The 10,031-nt window shown below is 46.7% G+C and overlaps 1 protein-coding gene across 2 annotated transcripts in view; it reads left to right on the top strand.

Moving 5' to 3' along the window:
• The first annotated feature begins 813 nt into the window (after window positions 1–813).
• LOC309874216 (programmed cell death 6-interacting protein-like) overlaps window positions 814–10,031 on the top strand; it is a 32,872-nt gene continuing 23,654 nt past the window's right edge. The window contains exon 1 of one of the 2 annotated variants that reach the window (XM_082752209.1): window positions 814–1,114. In XM_082752209.1, the coding sequence (XP_082608335.1) occupies window positions 909–1,114 (206 nt within the window). In that variant the 5' untranslated portion in view covers window positions 814–908. The remainder of the gene's footprint in view (window positions 1,115–10,031) is intronic. The other variant, XM_082752210.1, reaches the window with a different exon arrangement.

The following is a 10,031-nucleotide window of genomic DNA, read 5'->3' as shown; positions in this document are numbered from 1 at the left end:
CAACGTGCATGACATATCCCCAGCCATAGAGACACGTGAAAATGCCCTTTAGCACCAGGAGAGAGATTTCACGGAACTGCTGATGGTTTGAGGTGGGAAGGGGCCTCTGGAGGTCACCATGTCCAAGCTCCCTGTTCAAACAGGGACACCTGCAGCTGCTTGCCCAGGACCATGTCCAGGCAGCTTTTGAAGGTCTTCAGGGAGGCTCCACAATCTCTCTGGGCAGCCTGTGACAAAGCTCTGTCACCTGCACAGTGAAAAAGTGTTTCCTGATGTTCAGAGGAGCCTTCTTTGTTCGTTTGTGCCCACTGCCTCTTGTCCTGGCACTGGGCACCACTGACAAGAGCCTGGCTCCATCCTCTTTGCACCCTCCTTTCAACTATTTATTGGTGAGATCCCCCGGAGGTATTTATATCCCCCTGAGCCTCCTTTCACCCAAGCAGAGCAGCTCCCTGACTCTGTCTCCCTGACTGCAGAGGTGCTCCCGTCCCTTTCCCACCTCCACCACCCTTTCGACAAATGCTTCCAGCGCCCTTTGATGATTTTTTTTTTTTTTTAGTGAGTGATGCCACGACCCTTTTGGAGCGCCTCCAGCACTCCCTACAGAGAACTAATGTATGAATTTATTTAAAAAGACAGTTTTCACCGCGAGTTGTACACAGGACCCTATCCCTCCCCTCATCCCGGCGGCGGTTCGTGCCGCGGGGGCGGGGAACATACGCGGGGGGAGGGGGGCAGGGAGAGGGCTGCGTGCGTGCGTGCGTGCGTGCGTGCCCACGCTGCGTCGGGAGCGCGCGCGGCGATCCCGGAAGTGCGGGTTGGCGCAGCAGCTTTGGAGCCGCCTTGGGCCGCGCTCCGCTCCCCTCCGCTCCTCTCGGCTCCCCCCCGCCCCCCCGAGCCGCCCGGCCATGACGAACTTCATCTCGGTGCAGCTGAAGAAGGCCTCGGAGGTGGACTTGGCCAAGCCGCTGTGCAAGTTCATCCAGCAGAGCTACCCGGGCGGCGACGCCCAGGCCGAGCACTGCCGCGCCGCCGAGGAGCTCAGTAAGCTCCGCAAGAGCGCGCTGGGCCGCCCGCTCGACAAGCACGATGCCTGCCTCGACACCCTCCTCAGGTACGGCACGGCACGGCACGGCACGGCCCGCGTCGGGGGGGCCGCCCGCCGGCCTCGGGGCAGGGCCGAGAGAGAGGGAGGGCTGGGGGGGTGGGGAGGGAGGAGGAAGCAGAGGAGGAGGTGGAAGAGGAGGAGGAGGAAGAAGAAGAGGCCGCCACACCGACTTCCCCTTTTGAGTGCCTCCAGCGCAGCGGTGACCCTTGGTTCTCTGTAGAAGTCAAGGGGCCGGCCGCTTTTCTTTCAGCCGCCCCTGCCATCGCGCCTTCCTTCAGCATGCACCGGCAGTGTGATGTTTTTGCATGGTCACGTCGGTATTTTCCGCTAGATGTAGTGTGGTGAAGGGAGGCTGGGTGGTGCCTCCCTCTTGCAGGGACTGCCAGAGGTTAGGTGAGCAGAAGGTGAGGCTGAGCCTTGTTGAAGTGTGTCAAGGCTGCTGCTGTGGGACTAACTGCCCCGTCATCTATAAAAACATCCTATCCATCCCATCTTTGGAACATTAACGGTTTGTATCCTCGATTTACTGTGTTAATCCCATTCTTTGTGCAGGAAACATTGCAAGCCCATCATAGCTCAAATCACTGAAATCACTGTGATTAATCTAGTGAATGAATCCCCAGTACAGACTTCACTTTGCAAAGTTGGAATCAAAGATTTGTAGTACCAAAATAAGAGTTTTTACATGGTGGCATTAAGTTGTGTTTGTTTGTTTGTTTGTTTTCCAGAAAAATAAAAGTAGATGGGTTTCTTAGGGTGGAGTGAAATGCCAACCATAAACTTGACACGCTTCTGTAACATTATCATGAACAAGTACAAACACGTTTAATGTTTGCCACTAGAATTTGATTAATAGTTATTTTAAAGTTAGGAAGAATAGAAAAGAAATCAGTTGATACTGAAGAAAAGACTTGTATTACACATTACTCCTTTTTGTTTTTTTTGAGGGCTTATCAAGCCCTCGCTGGGTGTTTGGACTATAAAAGCTATGACTGTGCTGATCATGTTTTACAGTATCTCTGTAGTTTCCTGTTCTATTCCTGCTTATTACTGTGCGTGCTTTGGAAGGTATTACTGTGTATGCCTTTTCAAGGTCAGGGAAATAACAAGAATCTGTGAGCTGAAAGATTGATTTAGCCAGCCAAGTTGGAAGGCTTAATTTTAAATTCTCTTGAATGCTGGAATTGAGCTCCCTTTCCTGTTGATGACAGTCAGGTTTGTGATTAGTTACTAGCAGAAATCCTTGTTTGGCCCACCTAATTCATATGATCTCACAATAACAACTTCATACAGCTGAAAGGAAAAAGCCCTGCAGTATCTCTTCAGTTCTGGTCATCATAGTCCATTTCTGAAAACCAAAAGATGTATGTGGCTTTCTAACATCAGTGAGTTCAGTGTGAGGTCAGATCAACATTAGAGCAGGAGCAAAAGAGGGTCGACAGTGTGTGATTGAAAGTCACAGGGCTGCGCGGGATGTCCCTCTTCTGGTGTCAGTAGGTCATTAAATTAATTCAGGTTATAGTATGCAACTTCACCATAGGTTTTCTCTCTAAATAATGAAGGGAAACTGATTGCAATGGTGTAAGTAATCACTTTTCAAGTCAGTTCCATATGCAGAGACCTGTTCTCTCTGCAGGTGGCTTTAACTTGCGCAGGTGCTGTTGTCAGTAGTCAGAGGTTGAATGGGGCCTCTCACGGGTGCCACAGGTGGGAAAGGCCATGGCTGCTGCTTCACACAGAAGGCATAAAACACGTGCATTTAAAATGATGTAGTTTGAGATTGTTCCCTCTACAGTGGAAGTGAGATACAGTGGTCTGAACTTAGTCATTAATTCTTATTTTACAGTTAAAAATCTTTTTTTTCTTCAGTATTATTCATGGGAACAATAGAATAGGTATAAAATGTACTGAAATGAGGGAGGAAACTATCAGATTTTAATTTCTCTCTAATGAAAGTTGTGGTTTGTCCCTGTCTGACTGTCTATATTAATTACAGTTGTTGGAAAATAGATTCTTATTCTGTAAAAATACTCTAAGTTTTTTGCTCATGTTCTGGAAGGTGCGGGCACCTGCTGACAAGTTTGAATAGAAGTATCCAGCTGAGCTTGTGAGTGCAGTAGCACAAGCTTCAGACTGCCTTGTGGTTCCTCTGAAAATTAATTTCCCTTTCCAACTTTCAGTATTTTCCTGTTGCTATTTGGGTTGTACTAAGTCTTGTGTTTCACTAACAACTTTAGCAAGATTTGTGTTTAAGTTGGATTTTTACACTTGCTGTATTTAAATCTGGTTTGTTAGTGCAGTAAGGTTGGAAGAGTTCATTTAAAATGTGGGTGCCCTCTGCGTACATTTACTACTTTGACTTTTTATAGACCATAATACCTCGTGGAGCACAGTAGACTACTTAACTGTTAAGAAATGAGGGCTTAATCTTCTGCTAATTAGTCTAGGGATGCCCACCGTTTTTGCAGTCTTTTAGAAGTCTTGCTTTGATGAGTAATTACTGCAGAACTTTTAGGGAAGAAATTTACTCAGTTGCACTTCCATTATCTAGGCAAACATTGAGCAGTAAAACTTTGAATGTGTGAGACAGGCTGTTGTTTGGCTGATCAGTGCAAATGCTTCTTGGAGAAGTACTTGAGATACCCTGACAGAAGGGGGAAAATGAAATTCGGGAAAAAAAAAACAACCTGCTTGCTTCCAAGCTTTCTTTGTTTTGTGAGAATTTAGCTGCTCTGAAGGTGACTAAGTAAGCTTGGTACGCATTTCTTCTTAAATTCTGTCATACTAAATTTGATTCAGTGCTCTTTTTTTTTTTCTTCCTCTTAGCCTAATTATAGCTTCAAGGGATTTCTTGCTTCCTCCCCTAATAATGATAATAACCAGGACACCCATTTCCCTTTTCTGGAGTGGTGCTGCGCTGGTATGAGTTTAATTGGCCTAATAAGAAGTGTGTGGCTTTATTTTGAGTGGTCAAATTCTCGGGGCTGAAATTCGCAGCTCTGGTTTCCAGCTACAAGTTCAGGATTTCAGTTCTTATCTAGGAGAGTGAAGACAGATCTTGGTCTCTTTTATCTTCTTTTGAATGATTTTTTTTTCATTGTGATTCTTTGAAGGAGGAAGAGGATTTCAGGCTCTTAATGCATGGAGCATATAAATTCTAGTTTAGACCTTGACTTCCAACTCATTTGGCTGCTGTAACTCATTTTTGTCAGCATTTGGGAGCATGTAATGCCTGTTTTAGTGAAAGAGTCCTGTATTTAAAGAACCAGGTCTGTGTTGCTGTCATCTGTTCTCTCTTGTTGCTGTAGTTGGAACTCAGGCAGTTGATATGTTTGTGTGACTTTCTTTAGTTCACCACATCAGCAGAGTCTAACACAATGCTTGTTGTATTGTGCAGCAACTTCTGTTCTTTGTGTCTTGATACTTTGAAATTACTGTAAATTTTAAGTAACACCTTTGTTACTGGCTCATGCAGCAGATGTGGCCTTTAATATTTTTGTCTTTGCTGGCTTTGTTTTTACAGTTAATGTCTGAGTTTACCATTATATTAATGTATACTTACTGCTAAAGCACAGTAAAGGACTTCAATTGATTTTTTTTTTGGTCTAAAGAGTTTTAAAGAAATCTTAGTCTTGAATAGAATTTCAGGTTCTTTAGTATAAAGAAACAACATTGTATACTTGAAATAATAAAGAAAATTGTTATCTAGGAATTTCTGTGTTCTTTTTAAATAAAAATCTCCGTGTTGTTCGCATTCATAGGTAGTAAATGGGACAGTGTGCATTGGTAGGAACATAGACCTGTTTATTTTCTTCAGGGTCCTGCCGCCATACAAAGCATAGTCTGTTGGCAAGACACTGACTTCCCAAGGCCATTTAGCAAGCTTTGCATCTTGATGTTGCCCTGATGGCAGTTGGTGACTGGGTAATTGTGGAATGTGGAAGGACAGCTTGGCTTTGTTGGTGTCGTCTGGTTGGCAAATTAAGTTGGGTAACAGGAGGAGATAAAATAGGAAGTCCCATTTTCTGTGTAATACTAAATGGAAAAGACTGACTAGACAGCAGACAATGAAGGTGTTCAAATACATCAGTTGAAGTGGTATTCTGTGCTCTTATTTATTGAAGTGATTGTTTGTACTGTTTGTGTTAGTTTGTATCAGTAAAGTTTATTAGGAACTACGTGTGTGTGGAGTGTGTGACAAATCAGACCAAACTTAAACTGGAGAGCGTAACAATGCAAAATTGAACTTGACCTACAAAAGGGAGGCTGTTTTGTATGACTTTTGTATATCAGGCCTGGGGTGTAAGGTCACTTAAAGAAAATTGTACTTGTTAGTATTTAAAATGAAGCAGTAGTTAAATGTGCTTTCAAAGTATGACCATCTAATGAAAGATGAAGAAAACAGACAACAATAAAAATATTTTTATGAAAATAAGCAGATGTTTTTGAAAACAGTACCTTTCATGTGCTAACTTCATAAATAATTACAGAATCACAGAATTGTCTAGGTTGGAAGAGACATCAAGATCGAGTCCAACCTCTGACCTCACACTAACAAGTCCTCCACTAAGCCCTATCGCTAAGTTCAACATCTAAACGTCTTTTATAGACCTCAAGGGATGGTGACTCAACCACTTCCCTGGGCAGCCTGTTCCAATGCCTCACAACCCTCTCGGTAAAGAAGTTCTTCCTAATATCCAACCTAAAACACCCCTGGCACCACTTTAGGCCATTCCCCCACATCCTGTCACCAGGCATGTAGAGAACAGACCAACCCCCACCTCTCTACAGCCTCCTTTAAGGTACTTATAAAGAGCAATTAGGTCACCACTGAGCCTCTTTTTCTCCAGGCTGAACAATCCCAGCTCCCTCAGTCGCTCCTCATAAAACTTGTTCTCCAGACCCCTCACCAGCTTGGTCGCCATTCTCTGGACTCTCTTGAGCACCTCGATGTCCTTCTTGTGGCGAGGGGCCCAAAATTGAACACAGTACTCGAGGTGCGGCCTCACCAGAGCCTAGTACAGGGGGACAATCACCTCCCTAGCCCTGCTGGTCACATTGTTTCTTATGCAAGCCAGGATGCTGTTGGCCTTCTTGGCTACCTGAGCACACTGCTGGCTCCTATTCAGCTGACTATCCACCAATACTCCTCTGCCTGGCAGCTTTCCAACCACTCCTCTCCCAGCCTGTAGCTCTGCTTGGGGTTATTGCATCCCAGGTGCAGGACCCGGCACTTGGCCTTGTTGAACTTCATGCAGTTGGCCTCAGCCCATCGGTGCAGCCTATCCAGATCCTCCTGCAGAGCCTTCCTTCCCTCGAGCAGATCGAAACACGCACCTAGCTTGGTTTCATCTGCGAACTTACTGAGGATGCACTCAATGCCCTCATCCAGATCATCGATGAAGATATTAAAGAGGACTGGCCCCAGTACTGAGCCCTGGGGAACGCCACTAGTGACCGACCTCCAGCTGGATTTGACTCCATTCACCACAACTCTTTGGGCCCGGCTATCCAGCCAGTTTTTAACCCAATGAAGCATATGCCAGTCCAAGTCAAGAGCAGCCAGTTTCTTGAGGAGAATGCTGTGGGAAGCGGTGTCAAAAGCCTTGCTGAAGTCAAGGTAGACCACATCCACAGCCTTTCCCTCATCCACCCAGCGTGTCACTTTGTCATAGAAGGAGATCAGGTTCGTCAGGCATGACCTGCCTTTCATAAAGCCATGCTGACTGGGCCTGATCGCCTGCTTGCCCTGCAAGTGCTGCATGATGACTCTCAGGAGGATCTGCTCCATGAGCTTCCCTGGCACTGAGGTCAAACTGACAGGCCTGTAGTTTCCTGGGTCTGCCCTCCAGCCCTTTTTGTAGATGGGTGTCACATTTGCTAGCCGCCAGTCAACTGGGACCTCCCCCGATAGCCAGGACTGCTGATAAATGATGGTAAGTGGCTTGGCCAGCTCCTCTGCCAGTTCTCTCAGTACCCTTGGGTGGATCCCATCCGGCCCCATCGACTTGTGCACATCCAAGTGCCATAGCAGGTCACCAACCAGTTCTTCATGGATAGTGAGGGCCACATCCTGCTCCCCATCCCCTTCCACCAGCTCAGGGTACTGAGTATCCAGAGAACAACTGGTATTGCCGCTAAAGACTGAGGCAAAGAAGGCATTGAGCACCTCCGTCTTTTTCTCATCTCTTGTAACTAAATTCCCCCCCGCATCCAGTAAAGGCTGGAGATTCTCTTTCGTCCTCCTTTTCGTGTTAATGTATTTATAAAAACATTTTTTGTTGTCTTTAATGGCAGTAGCCAGATTGAGCTCCAGATGAGCTTTGGCCTTTCTAATTTTGTCCCTGCACAGCCTTGCAACATCCTTATAGTCCTCCTGAGTGGCCCACCCTCTTTTCCAAAGGCCATAAACCCTCTTTTTTCTCCTAAGCTCAAGCTGCAATTCTCTGCTCAGCCAGGCCAGTGTTCTTCCACACCGGCTCATCTTTGGGCATGTGGGGACAGACCGCTCCTGAGCCTTTAAGATTTCCCTCTTGAAGAGCGCCATCCTTCCTGGTCTCCTCTGCCCTTCAGAACTGCCTCCTAAGGGACTCTACCAACCAGTGTCCTGAGCAGCTCAAAGTCGGCCCTCCAGAAGTCCTAGACAGAGGTTTTACTGATCCCCTTCCTGGCTTCTCCAAGAATAGTGAACTCCACCATTTCATGGTCACTCTGCCCAAGACAGCTTCCAACCACCACATCTCCCACCAGTCCTTCCCTGTTTGTGAAGAGGAGGTCTAGCGGGGCACCTCCCCTGGTAGGCTCACTAACCAGCTGAGTCAGGAAGCTATCTTCCACGCTCTCTAGAAACCTCCTAGACTGCTTTCTCTGGGCTGTGTTGTGCTTCCAGGATATATCTGGGAAGTTGAAGTCCCCCATGAGAACAAGCGCTGACAATTTCGCAACTTTTGTCAGCTGCCTGTAGAACTCCTCATCTGTCTCCTCATCCTGGTTTGGCGGTCTATAACAGACCCCCACCAGGATGCTTGCCTTGTTGGCCTTCCTGCTGATCCTAACCCACAGGGACTCAACCTTATCATTCCCAGCCTCGAGTTCCATGACATCAAAACTCTCTCTGATATAGAGAGCCACACCACCACCCCTTCCATGCTGCCTGTCCCTTCTGAAGAGCTTATAGCTAGTCATTACAGCACTCCAGTCATGAGACTGGTCCCACCACGTCTCCATGATGGCAACCAAGTCGTAGCCTGCCTGCCGCACGATGGCTTCCAGCTCCTCCTGTTTGTTGCCCATGCTGTGTGCATTAGTGTAGATGCACTTCAGTTGGGCCATTGCCTTCTTCCCCGGCCCTGACACTGTTATCCCTGGCACAGCTCTAATGAGCCTTATTTCATCCCTGTCCCCCTTCTTACCTAGTCTAAAGCCCTCTCAATGAGCCCTGCCAGCTCCTGGCCCAGGATCCGTTTTCCCCTAAAAGATAGGGACCCGTCTGCGGCCATCAGGCCAGGTGCCGAGTAAGGTGCCCCACGGTCGAAAAACTCAAGATTTCTGTGTTGGCACCAGCCCCTGAGCCACGTGTTTATCAGGTGGGCTTTCCGTGTCCTCTCTGTACCCCTCCCTGCCACCGTAGGGATGGACGAAAACACCACCTGCACTCCCGCTCCATCCACTAACTGTCCCAGTCCCCTAAAGTCCCGTTTGATAGCCTTGAGGCTTCTCTCTTCAGTGTCATCACTGCCCGCCTGGACTATTAAAAGAGGATAATAGTCAGGGGGGCGAACCAGGTTGGGAAGCTTTCTGACAATGTCCCTGACCCTGGCCCCAGGGAGGCAGCAGACTTCCCTATGGGTAGGGTCAAGGTGACAAATAGGGCCCTCAGTTACCTTGAGAAGGGAGTCGCCCACAACAATCACCCTTCTTTCTGTCTTGGTGGAGGCAGTTCTGAGGTGTGGAGTCGACTTCCTTGCCCTAGGCATCCTCCTGGGTAGACTTTCTACCTCTTCCTCAGCTACTGGTCTCTCAAGCTCCAGGGCCTCCAACCTGTTCTGTAAGGGCACCTGGGAATGTGGGGCCGGTAGGGGGGGACAGCGCCTGTGATGTCTTAGTTCTTACCTTTATCCTGATCACATAGCATAAATTTTAGTTCTTTTGGGAAAACACCTTTGATTTATAGAGTAGTAGGTGTCTCAGTGAGGCACATTTGAATTCTTACTTCATAATGGCTGCCCTTGTAGTAGCAATCTCATTGCTGCAGTGTGATAAGGTAGAATACAGTTTTATAGATTCGTGTAGACAATAGAAAAATTGCCACAAGCTTTAAAATCCATGCTAAGTGTCTTTAAAAAGCCTTAAGTTGCAGTGCTTCTTCTGAAGCCATAAACCTGTACATCAGCAGATGTAATTTACTGAAGAAAGTGCTAACACAATTGTATATTAAAAATGCTTCCTGAATTTTTAAACAAACATTCCTTGCATGTGGGACATAGACCTTGTACATCTGCTTCATGTTTATCAACAGTGGCGAATAAAGTAATCTGAGGAAACAGGAACAAGGTTAACTGTTTCACAGGTTGTGAAACTTGCTGCTACTAGGTGTTTTGGATATTGGGAATACAGAGTGTTTTTTAAGGAAACAGAACTTGACCAATGGGCATATAGCCGACATTATGTATGGCAGTAATTGCAGGAGGCATATACGAAACAGGCTTCATATGTTAAATGTTTTCATTTGGCAGTTTAGTGGGTGTCTGTTCTGCATGTAGCCTATCATGTTTAATAAGTGGTGCAGGTCTAGTGCATAACGTGGGAGAACTTTGAACTGCTAATTATTGCTTGGATAGATTGTGTGGGGGACTGTGATGTACTTGCCATCTTGCTGACACTCATTCCTAAACATCTTCCACCCAGGAGACAAAATACCGGC

The sequence above is a fragment of the Aythya marila genome (assembly GCF_965140915.1).
Source record: "Aythya marila genome assembly, chromosome: 2".
Classification (NCBI taxonomy): domain Eukaryota; kingdom Metazoa; phylum Chordata; class Aves; order Anseriformes; family Anatidae; genus Aythya; species Aythya marila.
The sequence above is the reverse complement of the archived record's forward strand: the minus strand, read 5'-3'. Positions and strand labels throughout refer to the sequence as shown.